This window comes from Mesoplodon mirus (genome assembly GCF_964341445.2).
Source record: "Mesoplodon mirus genome assembly, chromosome: 2".
NCBI lineage: Eukaryota > Metazoa > Chordata > Mammalia > Artiodactyla > Ziphiidae > Mesoplodon > Mesoplodon mirus.
Window position 1 is genome coordinate 121015879 of NC_138977.1, and position 13428 is coordinate 121029306.

Sequence of the window (13428 nt, forward strand, 5' to 3'; positions counted from 1 at the left end):
GTGGCAGCCATGACCCTTCAGCCCTGGAGTGAAATAGAGGACTCAGCTCTGCCCCCCAACAGTGCCCCGGGCTGTGTGACCGGCAACCTTAAACCACTCTTCAGGGTCATTCTTCCCTCTGCCTGGAGGATGAGGCATGTTTGCCGGGCTGGCGCTATGGTCCTGTCCTATAGAATCCTGGACAGCCTTCATCTCATCCTGTCTCGGTCTCCTTCGTCCAAGCTGGTGGCATTTCTGCTAATATAAAACTCTCAGAAACCTTGGGTCTGGTGGGTCTAGGCCACCAAACAAGAGGGTCTTCCACAGATCTCCCCTGGAGAAGTTCCCCTCTACCCTGGCTTCTGCTGAGATGGCTGATTGGATCCATCAGGCACATGCCCATAAGCTTCTTAGCAAACACTGCCCAGCATCACTCTCAGCGCTCTCTCCAGAGCACAAGCTTTCTCATTTTTTATAGTGTGGATCGGTTGGGAATTTTCCAAATCTACACGTTCTGGTTCCCTCTTCAATTTATCTCTTTCCTCTTGAATTTTACTATAGGCAGCAAGGAGAAAATAGGCTGCACCTTCAACACTTTGCTTGGAAACCTCCTCAGCGGGACTTCCCTGGTGGCGCAGTGGTTAAGAATCCACCTGCCAATTCAGGGGACACTGGTTCAAGCCCTGGTCTGGGAAGATCCCACATGCTGTGGAGCAACTAAGCCCGTGTGCCACAACTACTGAGGCTGCGCTCTAGAGCCTGCGAGCCACAACTACTGAAGCCCACATGCCTAGAGCCCGTGCTCCACAACAAGAGAAGCCACCGCAATGAGAAGTCCACACACTGCAACGAAGAGTAGCCCCTGCTCGCCCCAACTAGAGAAAGCCCGCTGCGCAGCAGCGAAGACCCAACACAGCCAAAAAAACACAACAAAAACAAAACAAAGAAAAAGAAACCTCCTCAGCTGTCCATCCACGCTGGTCACTTGCAGGTTCTGCTTCCACAAAACACTAGATGCAGCCGAGATCTCTGCCACTCTGACAGGGAGCACCTTCCTCCAGCTTCCTTTCCCCTTCCCGTCTCTTGTTCCTCATTTCCGAGACCTCACTGGGGGCACCTTCAACATTCATGTTTGTACCACATCCTGTCTGTGATGGTGTGTGTGCTCCTCCAAGACAAGAGAGGCGGTCTCTGTAGGCCCCCTCTTCTCGATCACCTTTCACACCCACAGCTTCTTCAAGGCGACCCAGGCTTTATCTAACACGCTCCTCGAAACTCTTCCATTTCTGCCCACTATTAGTTCCAAAGCCCCTTCCATACTTCTTAGGTATTTGTTACAGTAGCACCTCACTTCCTGGTACCAAGGTTGGCATTAGTTTGTTAGGGCTGCCAAACCAAAGTACCACAGGCTGGGTGGCTTAGTCAACAGAAATCTATCTTCTCATGATTCTGGAGGCTAAAAGTCGGAGATCAAAGGGTTGGCAGGTTGGTCCCTTCCAAGCCCTCCCTCCTTGGCTATTAGACGACCGTCTTCTCCTGTGTCCTCCTGTTGGTCCTTCCTCTGTGCTTCTCTGCGTCTTAATCTCCTCTTCTTATAAGGACACCAGTCATACTGGATTAGGGCCACCCTGATGGCCTCATTTTAACTCCCGTCTTTAAAGACTGTCTCCAAATAGAGTCACATTCTGAGGTCCTGGGGGTTAGGATGCTGAGGTCCTAACTTCAACATATGGATTTGGGAGAGGACACAATTCAGTCCCTAACGAGCCTCCATACACTTTCTACTTCCGAAAAGCTGGCCCAGTGGTTTCGTGTCGTCACTTGTCAGCTGTGTCCCCCCTACCCCAGCTCTTCAGGTCCCTGTTGTCCCTGATGGTAGACACGTGGGCCACGTTCTCGCTGTGGTCGGTGGCGCGTGGCCATGGGGAGGGGAGCCCTGGAAACCCAGAGGCGCTTAGCCGCCCTGAGTCCCGGCGGCCGTCCTGTCGGAGGGGCTGGAGGGCAGTGGGATCCATCCTCCCTCCCTCCCTTCTTCTGCAAAGCCTCCGGGCCGCCAACCTGGCCCACAGACCCCAGCCTGACTGCGTGCGCGGCCTCTGTCCGCCCACCCCACGCGCCGTCACCCGCTGCCCGCTGGTCGTCGGCCCTGGTGGCAAGCCCACGCGCTTGTCCCTGTGCCCATGATCGCTGGGCAGCGGCCGGGCCTGGCTTGGCGCGCCCCTTCCCTGCCTCGCTTGGCCCTCGTTGGGCTCTCTCCTTCCCCGGCAGGGACTCAGCCTCCCCGTCGGGGCCCGTGCCTCCCGCCTCCTCTTCTGTGGCCGCTCAGGGGCGACGCGACAGCAGGCTCCACGCCCCCCAGCCAGGCAGTGACATGTCGCGGGCAACTCAGCACCTGTAACAAGCCTCCTCCGGGGCCCCTGTCCAGGCCCCTCCCTGTACGACCGCAGGTGCCCACCGTCGCCCGCCGTGAGGCCCGCCTCGCCGGGGATGCTCTTACATCTCACGGGCCGCATCTCGCCGTGACCGTGACCCTGTGAGGCGAGCAAACTGCCCCCCCTCAGACCCGGTGAAGTGACTTTCCTGTGCTGACCCGGGGGCTGGGAGGCAGGAACGGCGCTGAGGGCCCCTCGGCGCTCACCGCCCACCCCAAGCTTCCCTCCCCACGCTGCCCCGCCCCCCCACCAGCTTTCCCTGGCGCCAGCACCCCCACCACGGCGTCCTGCCCGGGCTCCTTGCCCTCCCGCTGGACCAGGAGTAGGACAGTCTAACTGCGAGTAACCTGGGCAACAGGCTTGTCCCACTTGGCCCTCAGAAAGAGGGCTGGAGCCAGGCCCAGGGTCAAGGTCAGCTCGGGCCCTGCGCAGCTCCCGACTGCCCCGCCCTGCGGTTCTCCCCTGCTTCGTGCTGCCCCACCTCCTTCTGTCCTGCAGGCAGAAGACGCGGCCGCCGAGGCGCAGAGCTGGTCCCAGAGCACAGCTGTGGGCCACAGGTGTCATCTACTCCGAGATTCTTAAGAGTTTTCCAGAAGCTGTATTTTGTTTTACCTCCAACTGAACGTATGTAGCCAATGAACTGGAAGCTTGCTCACACACACACACATCACAGATATCTTCACATCACATTAATTGTAGATTTTTCAAACTACTGCTTACGCTAATCACTACTTGGAAATTATGGCAGCTATCAGACATGAGGCCTCGTTATTTAACGCATTCAGAAACACATAAACATATTTTGATAACCGTCTCAATATCATTCGTCTTTGCGACCCCAAGCTATACATCTCACTCACTTGAAAACGAAGAGGCCCCACGTGGCCAGCAGACACCAGAGGACCAGGGTGAAGCTGCCTTCCACCGAGGACGCAGGAACCTGTGACCGCGTGGCCGGCCCGGCCGGCCGGCCACTTCCAGCCGTCTTTCAGGGACGGCGAATGCGGCAGGTGCTGCGCCCGCCCGAGCGGCTGCCCCGCCCTGTCCTCTCCGCGGCAGACCCCACCCCAGGACGCAGGGCGGTGGCGCTGGGAGGGGACTGCTGCCCCCTGCCCTGGCACCTGAGTGCTGGGTTCTGGGCAGTGGGGCCCGAGAGGTTCTGTGCAGGTGGGGTGATCACTGGGAAAGGGGTGTCTGCGCTGGCGGGAGGGCAGGAAAGAAGGAGAAAGACGCACAGGGCAGCAGGAAATGCTTCCTTCTCGCTGAGGGTTTTCCCGCGTCTAGGGGGGACGGGGGAGGGCACGGTCGGGCAGACGAGGGTAGTTGCTCACGATGAAGTCACGTCCCAGGACCAACCCAGAATCCTGTCACCTTGGGCCTTCCTGTTATATGAGATAATAAATGTCTCTCAATTTATACTACATTCAGTTGGATTTCTGACACTCTTCACTGAAAGTGCTTCAGTGGAGAATTCTGCACACTTCAAGAGCACCATGGACAGTTAATTTCTGGAAGTTCTTCAGTGAGCCTGCACCGGCCACTCTGAGTTCTCACATCTTGGCCCTCGACGGTGAACAAAACCGCCGCCCCTCAACAACCCCCCTGCCCCCCCGTCAACCCCGAGGATTCCTTCCATGACCTTCAGGAGGCCAGCACCTTGCTGTGACTCAGTCTATTTTCCTGTGTTCAAGATCTGGTTCAAAGTCGGACTCCCCTGGGGGTGTAACCTGTGGCAGGGACCATGACGGTCTTTTCCGCAGCCCCTGCCCAGCACCCAGGGCCAGGCCCACAGGTGCTCAGGTGGGAACTGCTGGAGGAATATTTCTCATTACTTCTTTGGGACCCCACAGATGCAAAGGCTTTTTGACACATGTTTATCATGTGAAGGCACACATAATACATAAAATCAAATACATATATATTGTATTATTAGTAAGTTGCTCAGGAATATGTAAGAACATCTAGGAAGAAAATTTTCTTTTTTCTTTCAGGTAAGTATGTGGACAGAAGAGGACGTGCAAACATCTTATTTTTCTGGTTGAATATTTTTTAAAACGTGAAATATACTGCAGAATCAAAGAGCCGAGGTGGGTTAAGTATTTTACTCTAAATATATTTTTTTAAATATTTATTTATTTATTTCGGCCACGCCGGGTCTTAGTTGTGGTGCGTGGGATCTTTAGTTGCGGCATGTGGGCTTCTTAGTTGCGGCATGCATGCCGGATCTAGTTCCCTGACCAGGGATCGAACTCAGGCCCCCTGCACTGGGAGTGTGGGGTCTTACCCACTGGACCGCCGGGGAAGTCCCTTACTCTAAATATTTTTGCAAATCTGATCCTCCCTGCTCTAGTCCAAGGCTCATATAGCTCCCCTCCCCCCAGAATCAGCCCAAAGTCTTTCCTCAGCATGCCGGACTCCACCTCTGGCCAGACTGACCCAATCCTGTCTCCAAACGCCCCACCCTGAGCCTGCCAGACACTCTGCTCATCCTCTTCTTCTGGCATTTAACACGTTCCCCCTGCTCTTAGGTCTCCAGGGCATCAGGGCAACATAGAGTTTCTCAGAAAATTCCTGTTGTCAAAGCAGGAAACACACACACACACACACACACACACACACACTTCCTAAAGGCCTCTGATGGGTACTGCACAATTATGCTAAGAGCTCTTCTTGTTTCTCAGATGGCAGTGGAGCAAATTTTGGTTGTCTCAAATAATGCAGAAAGGATGCAGAAACAGGGCCTCCAGAAGGTTCAAAACACTCATTGGGGCCATCTTTTCAGCCTCCCCAGTTGCAACCCAAATTGCTAAAGAATTGGTCAGTATTGTGTTTCCTTGACACACCTGTGGGGTTGTCCAAAGGAAGGTATTTTTAAAGGCCCAGGAAGAGGGGCAAGGACTCAAGTTTGCCTGGGATGGAACTGGAGAGCCCGGGTAGCTGGTAAATAGTATAAGGATTTAAAATACTCTAAAAGCTGTGACGATATTGGCCCTTCAGCCTCTCCCCTGCCCTGGTTTGGAGGGCAGGCTTTGGCTCTCAGCGCCTGAGGCTGGCCAGGGGAGTACTTAGGAGTGGCGTGACCTTGGGCAGGTTAGCCTGTGACCCTGAGCAGGCCAGCAGCTTCAAGCACCAGCTTCCCCAGCCAACTGTAAAACTTCCCCAGCCAACTGTAAAATGCAGCCCATAATGCTATCTCCCAGGTTACTGTGAGAAGACAATGAGGATGTATTTAAGCGCTTGGAGTGCGGCCTGGCACATCATAAATACTCCACAGATGATAACGGCTATTATTCCAAATAAGAATAAACATCAAAAGGTGCAGCAGTAAAAGGTGAAGGCATTTTAAAAGTGTGATAAGATATGGTAATCGAGCAGCACCCCTCTCCCAAGAGAGACCATAATCACAGTCCCCAAACACCAGTCAAGTCCATCCTATGAAGACCAAGAGTGAGTGCAGCCGCCAGCAGAGCGTATCTATAAAGTATCTCCTCTTTATTTAAGTTAAACAATTTTCAAGGATGGTTTCCATCTATAAAATGGACGAAGTACAAGCTCTGTACAGCAGTTCTTTTTAAAAATCAACTGGAAAAAAAAATTACCAAACTATATTTTGAATTTGCAAAACATATCACAGATACCATCATTTTAGCTTTTATGAAGACATAAGAAAGACCAGCACAGAGAAGACAACTAACTTCGCCACGCTTTGCTCCAAGGGCTTTTCGGAAAGAATCTTTACTTGTAAAAACAAGAGTGGGAGAGGGGGACAGTCCCGATGACTAAAAAGTAATGCAGCCACAGTAAGTCACTTTGGCACACTGTGTCATGTAAACATAGCTCACCCAAGGGAGCCCTCCCAGCCCACCTCAGCTCACAACGCCCACACCATCCAAGGCCGCCAACCCTACCACCTCAGGGATGGGGAGCTGCCCCCCAAGGGCCCGGGGGGACCCATCTCAATGGTACAAAGGTTGGTAAGACTTCTGGGTGGGGTGGAGGTGTGTGGGCAAAAAATTTGTCAAGAACCTGATTAAAATTTGTGTTACTTGAAAGCCAAATTTGTTTTCCGTCCATGGGATTTTTTGCCTAACAGTAGAAGTTGCCTGACAACGGAACCCAGGGGCTTGGTGACTGCTTCCTGCCCCACCTGTGCTCAGCAGCCTTGCACAGGTGCCCAGGACTCTCCCTAAGGGCCTACTGGTGGCCATGATCAGCCTCTGAAGATAGAGTTGTGCCAAGTTAATCCAGCTATGGCCTCCCGGTCCACCGAAAATACACCTGGTTGGTCGGCAGGGGGCAAAAAACGCAGGACAAAGTCACCCAGCCATGCCTCCAGGCCCGAGCCCACCGTCATAAAGCAAACACATGGGGGGCTTCTGCAGTGGGGGAAGAAAGACCAACGTCCCCTTTCCTAGAAGAAACAGGCAGGAGAGAGCTGCACTTGGCCAGTGTCAACCTGGCAGAACCTTCTGGGGCCACTTCTCTGTGACCTCCCAGGCCCTCCCAGAGGGACCTGAAGGTGTGCCTGTGTGACACCTCTTGGACACCGGGCATCTGTGTGACGAAGTGCTGGGTGAGGGGGGCGCAGGAAGGCAGTGACCACGAGAGTGACTGGGGCGCCCTGTGGGGTCTGCGGCTGGGCTACCCCTGCATGGGGGCACCTTGGAGGCAAGGAGAGCTCTGCGGGGACACGCCTGGGTGTCAGGGCAGTGACCAGGCCTCTCTTCCTGCTTTACTTTTAGTTCACGACAGTCTTGTGGTTTATACTGACATACGCCTCCTAAGCCACAAAGCTCCTGTTTTGTGCCCTGAATCCTAAGCATCATTGAGAGGGTGTTGTTTGGTTTTCACTTTTCCTAATTCTTGACCCAAAACCCCTGAGGCAGGCAGGACTGGGCCCAGGTGGCCTTCACAGTGGTGCCAGCACACCAGGGTCCTCACCATGAGCCCAATGCTGCCTGTGACAGCTTCCCACCATCACTGGGAGCTGGCAGATTCTTTTTTACTCATTTTATCCTTAGAGAAAAGAAATGTAATTTACAAAGACCCAAAGCAATAATTTGTCAAATTAAGTAACCCATTCAGGGTTTATAGACACCAAGGGCACGAAAAGTGGATTCCGACACAGAGCATGACACGACTCCCAGCTGAAGCCAAACCGAGATGCCGCCGGCGTCCGGGCCTCGGGGCAGGGCTAGCCTCCCAGGGTGGCGGCCACAGCAGGACCTACCCACCTATAAGGCTCCGGGGGCACAGGAGGCGCTTCCTCCCTCGGGCCCCGAAGGGCTCGGCCCCACCTCCTCACGCTGTGATCTGCTTTGTGGACAACTTACAGGATGAGGGTGACCTACAGAAACCATAGGAACTGACCGTACATTCTTTCTTCATACATGTCTGTGTGCAGTGTCCCACCACAGCAAAGTTCATATCCGAAGAGAGCAGGTACGCCACGTGGAAGGGGGTCTGCGCCGGGAAGACAGCTGGGAGGGCGGGGTAGGGCAAACGCCGTGACGTGACCGTGGCCGTGACCCGGATGTAAACCGGACGTGCTGTTGGCGGATCGAAGTGGAGGCTGGAGAGCTCCGCTAGCTGTGCTGCGGCCGCTGCCCCTTCCCTCCCGGTCCTGCCGCCCGCAGGCGTGGGGCTCCCGCATCCATCCGCGGGGCGCGGGGCGCGGGGCGCGGGGTGGGCAGGGGCGGCGGGGCCCGGGGTCGGGGTGGGCCAGCTCCACCTCCTCGCCGCCCCGGTGCCGCCCGCACCGCGCCGAGGTCCTCCGACCTTCAGACCGTGATGGAATACTGAGGTATATAGTTTCTCCGAAAGTTTAAGAAACAGAATCAATAACGTCGGGCCCGACGGCGCGGGAGGACGCGGGCGGCTTCCTCTACTGCTGCAGGTTGAGCGAGAACTTCCACTGCTGGGACAGCGCGGGGCCGCACACCTCCACGCTCAGGCCGCCGTTCTGGGCCCCGCGGCTGTCCAGGCACAGGTTGCTGCCCACGTGCCGCAGCTTGGAATTGCCCTCGATCTGCTCCCATTTCTGCAAAAGACAGGAGAACACCTTACAGCAGGGGCGCCGCCAGGAGAGGGCACAGTGGGGCTGCTCTCATAACAAGGTCTCTGACCAGGATGGACGGGCATCCGCAGCAGCCCGGGTGAAACCATGCACCTCAGATTGGGACGTGAACCCACGTGGCCGGGACTCGAACCCGGCCAAAACCCTGACTGGGACCTGAACCCATGCGGCTGGAACTCCAACCAGGCCAAAACCCACAGTCTTCCAACTGAGATCACACACCTTGTCTCAAGACTTCATGAAGCTCAGGTTCCTGATGTCTCATCGCAGAAAGAATTCAGCGAGAGACAAAGTGATAGGTAAGAAGTGGATTTATTTAGAGAGGAACACACTCCACAGACAGTGTGGGCCATCTCAGAAGGCGAGAGTGGCACCAGGGTTTGGGGCTGTCAGCTTTTATTGGGGTGGGTAATTCCATAGGCTAATGAGTGGTAAGAGTATTCCAGGTGTTTTGGGGAAGGGGCGGGGATTTCCAAGAATTGGGCCCCCGCCCTCTTTTTGACCCTTGTGGTCGCTCTTGGAACTGTCATGGCACCTGTGGGTGTGTCATTTAGCTTGCTGATGTGTTACAGTGAGCGTATACTGGGTGGGGCTCAAGGTCTAGTAGAAGTCGACTCGTCTGCCATCTTGGCCCCATTTGGTTCTTACCGGTTTATGTCGTGTCCTCAGGCTATGTCATTCTTTCAAAGGTTGTGCCCTGCCCCCTACCCTCCTGTTTCACGGGAACAAAACATTGTCCTCTGAGGGCCCAGGAAGAAACCAGCACTCTCAGCTTAGTTTGCAGCCCTAAACCTCCTCTCCCGGCCCTGATGGAGACCGCTTCTCTGCCCCATCCTTCCCCCTCTTCAGGCATCTCCTCGACCAAGCCCCATGCTTGGGCCCCCGCCCCTCCTCAGTCTTAAGGACTCGCCACATGGGGGAATTTCCTGCAGAGACTTGGCATTCTTTCACAAGAAGGCCTCATCTGAGGATATTTCCCCTCGAGGAAGCAGCCACAGGAACCAGGCCAGCTCCAGGAGGGCCCAGGCTGCCTGCCCCTGGCTGTTGAAAGCAGCCCTGCTGAGGCCGGTGCAGGGCCCGGGCCCCTTAGCGTGCCCGCCTACACGTAGGACCTCGTGCTGTGCCAGAGGGATGGGGTGAGGCCAATGGGAGGGAAAGGGATGCCTGTGTGGACAGAATGCCCTGCTGCGGAGACCACCTCTCCACTGTCTGTCTCTCCACCCTCTCCACCTTGCTGGGTGTGTGGAAGCCTGTCTCAGCTAGCCTAAGTCCCCGAGTGCTACCTGCCGAGTTCTGCGTGTGCCACCTGTACAGTCCAGGGCGTAGCGCCTTTGTACTCCTGTGGGTACGCACCTGTGCCCCACTAAACCCAAACCAGCCAGGCAAACCAGCGAACAAGCCCACAACCCAGCCGTGGGAAACCTGAGGGCCTCTCACGCTGTTGTTTATCCCCATGTAACAATCTCTAATGTTTGTTCTTTACAAAAAAAAAAAGTAACATGCTTGTTTCTTAGAAAAGCTCTCCCTTCCTTAATGCAGTCTGTCATTATAGTTAATTTTTTACACTGTATGCACAGAAGCTCCTTTCCGTTGGTATTTTTGCAAATCCTTTGGACATCGTGGAATTACATTTTCTTACTCTTGCTTTCCTTTCCCCCTTGACTCCGCAAATGCACACCTAACACAGACGTGCCTGGAAAGCCAATGTTCCAACTGGCAAGAGGAGTGCAGCTTCGGGAGAGAACTAGCTGAGGAGCCTCCTCTCAAAGGGCAAGTGAATGAGGTGGGAAGGAGGCAAAGCAAGGCAGGGAGGGGCCCTGCAAGGATGCTCCCGTGGGGACCCTGGGACGCTTGCTAAGCCAGCCTGCCTGCCTGGAGTTTTTGCCAACAGTGAAACGCAGTGCAATCCGATGGGCACAGGGAGAGGGACCGCCCATCACCTGTCCATCACCTCCTCCTTCATTCCTGTTCCCTCTTTGCTGTCATTCCTCCTGCTCTGTCATGTGAAGCGTGTCTGTGCTGCCGACATCCGTGTGTCACTGAGTAGCCAGGGCTTGCTTGACAAAGAATCTGGAATGGGTGGACTTTGACTCCATTCCCTGGGGAGCTCTGCCTGTGTCACAGCATCAGCCAGATGGAAGGCCTCAAAAACGCCCAAACCCCAGCTCCGTGCGTGGGAGGCAGCCTCGGCAGCCCGGAGCCCTGGGCCCAGAGGGCTGTGGTGGGGTGGGCAGATTCCCAGATGCAGAGGCTCTACTGAAAGGGCCACACCTTCTCTACCGGGCAAGGAAGGGCTCAGGGGTTGACAGTTTAAGAGATCCCCACTTACGTACGCCACATGCCCAGAAGAGCTCATTGTTTGCAGGCCTTTCTCCCTCTTATGACGTAAGCCTTTCAGGGTGAGAACCAGATGGTGGCAGGAACATTTCAGCCCTTGACGTACAGCAAGCTCTCGCTAAAGGAGACCCCTCCAGAGATGGAGCATCTGTCTGTTCTTAACAAAGGTTTGGAGCCCAGATAAAGTCATCACTTTATCCCTCCTTTACCCTAGACGCCCCTGCCCTTACAGCCAGGGCAGGACACCTGGCCCAGCACCATGCTCACCCGACGCAGGTCCCAGGAGGCTGGGGCTGGAGACAGTGGCCTCCGTGTTTACCAGCCCCTCCTTCTCACTCGGGTGCCACAGCTGTCAACATAGATGGGCATTTAGGGACCTGCTGGGGTTCCGCAGAGCAGGGCGGGGGGCACCCGGAACCAGGCGGGGGGGACAGAGGAGAGACGGCCCTTTTCAAGTGTTTCCTGACAACTGGGCTCCAAGCAGGGGACCTTGGTGTGGGCCTCGGTGCTCCTGGGGGACCCTGGAGAGGACCCCAGGCTCTGGGCCTCAGCTTCCCTTCTGTGAAAGGAGTGGTGGGTGGGAAGCCCATGTGGGCTCCTGGCTCCAGCCAGCCCCAGGCCTCAGTTTCCCCAGACCCGTGTGTCTCGTGAGGAGGGACAGAAGATGACAAGCCCAGTTCCCGTGTGGGCACGTGGGAAAGTCCTTTGGGGGTTGCACTAGCCACTCCCCCTAGGCCCAAGAAAGGCTCTGCCCCCAAGGTACCCCCAGGGCGCAGGTCAGAGAAAACCAGCCAAAGAGGTAAACATACGTTCTGAACCGTTTAGAAAAAAGTGACACGAGTGTGCGTGTAACGTCTCATCCAGTTGCACCTTAATCGTTTACAATTTGTAAACTTAAAAAGGAAAAATACTTAATGAATAAACAAAAACACGCGGAATTTCTCTTTAAAATGGCCAGTGGTGTGGGGAGGAGAATGAGAACATAATCGGAAATAAGCCACAGCAGGCCTCTGGCTTCAGAAATAAAGGCCTCTTTATATATATTTTTATAAAATATAGGTCTTCCTTTTGGGCTTGGGGGTTCATCAGCAATGGAAGGGAACTGGGGTGAAACACTTCCTCTGGAGACATTATCGTGAACCTCAGTACCTTTTCTAGGCTGGTTTGTAGGTCAGTGTTTCATTAGCTTCTCGTGAGTAAAGTCATACATTTTCATTTTTAAAGCAAAGCTGAACTCTCGCTGGTTCGGGCCAGCACCGCTCCTGGCGGGGTGCACTGGCTGGGCTGCTCCAGCTACAGAGAAGCCAGGGGCCAGTGACACCGCTGGGCACCGCCCCCCTTCCTGGACCAGGGGTCTGTGCCTCCGTGCAGGGGTCGGTGGCGTGCTGACCCACCCACACTGGCCACCAGCATCCCCGTCCCTTGGGTGTTCTTGGGCATCACCAGACAGAGCCTTTCTGGGCGCAGTACCCACGCCTGGGCACGAGGGCCACGTCTGAGGAAGGGCCCCGCCCGGCTCAGCTGGCCGCCAGGGTGAGGGGAGCCGCCTCTGGTGTTGGGACGCCCCCTGCCCCAGTGCCCAGCCTGGGGAGGCCCTTACAGAGCTGCGCAGCTGAACACGCAGCCTCAAAGCACAGCCCTGCCTCTACAGCCTGTTAGAGGACAGACCAAACATAAACAGATGGATGCAGAGGGGGAGGAATAACCAGGACGGTGACCTCCCGGCAGAAGGACCAGCCCGCGCCCTGCGCCCCTCAGGTATCCCAGCGCTCGCCAGGGGCTCCATGCGGGGACGCAGAACAGCGCGAGTCAGAAGGTGCCGCCTGTGAACACCCAGCGTCCCCGCTGTGATCACCCAGCGTCCCCGCTGTGATCCAGGCCCTGGGGGGGGATGGGGGAGCTGGGCCTGGGCTGGTCCCCGGCCGGCACCTACCTGCCGGCTGTCGTTCTCCCGGCAGCCCTGCAGCTTTATGAGGGAGCCAGGCGCCCGGTCCACCACGGTCAGGCACAAGTCCATGTGCTTCACCGACTTCTCCTTTGTCAAGGCCCATTCCTGCAACACAAAGCCAAGGTCAGGGCTCGGCCTGCGGGGCTGCGGGGTGAAGGATGCAACAAGGAAGGGCCCCAGAGGGGACGGCACGTGGGGAACAGGCTTCAGAAGCCCTGACCAGCTCAGGGCCGACAAAGGACTTTGTGCCTAAGAGCAAGTCTCCAACCGGGGGTGTCGGGGAGCCTCATAACTAACTGAGCACTAAGCCAACAGTAGTAAGAACTTAAGCCCAAATGCAGGTTAGAGCTCCACACCCCATCTTCCATCATTAACTGTGGGCTGTGAATGCTGCAGCTCCAGCTTGGTTACCCACAAGGTGGACAGTTCAGGGTCAACATTTCCTTGGAATGACTCTGCCCCGACACAGGTGTGGTTTGGAAACAGCATTTATGACTGTGGCTTGTCACGTGTGAAATTATAAACCACGTGCAGCACACTTAACCTCATCACTGAGCACTAAGCTGGCCTACTGATGCTTGGGAAGCTCTGTGAGGTCCCTAGGAATGGATCCAGGTATTTGTACCCTCGGTGCCTATGATGTGCCTGGCACTGTT

At 55.7% G+C, this 13428-nt stretch overlaps 1 protein-coding gene across 1 annotated transcript in view; it reads right to left on the reverse strand.

The window, feature by feature from the left end:
• Positions 1–5882: 5882 nt before the first annotated feature.
• Positions 5883–13428, reverse strand: part of GALNT2 (polypeptide N-acetylgalactosaminyltransferase 2) — a 178987-nt gene continuing 171441 nt past the window's right edge. The window contains exons 15-16 of the mRNA XM_082611509.1: positions 12758–12877; positions 5883–8451 (exon numbers count right to left, since the gene is read on the reverse strand). Of these exons, the coding sequence (XP_082467635.1) occupies positions 8296–8451; positions 12758–12877 (276 nt within the window). The 3' untranslated portion in view covers positions 5883–8295. The remainder of the gene's footprint in view (positions 8452–12757; positions 12878–13428) is intronic.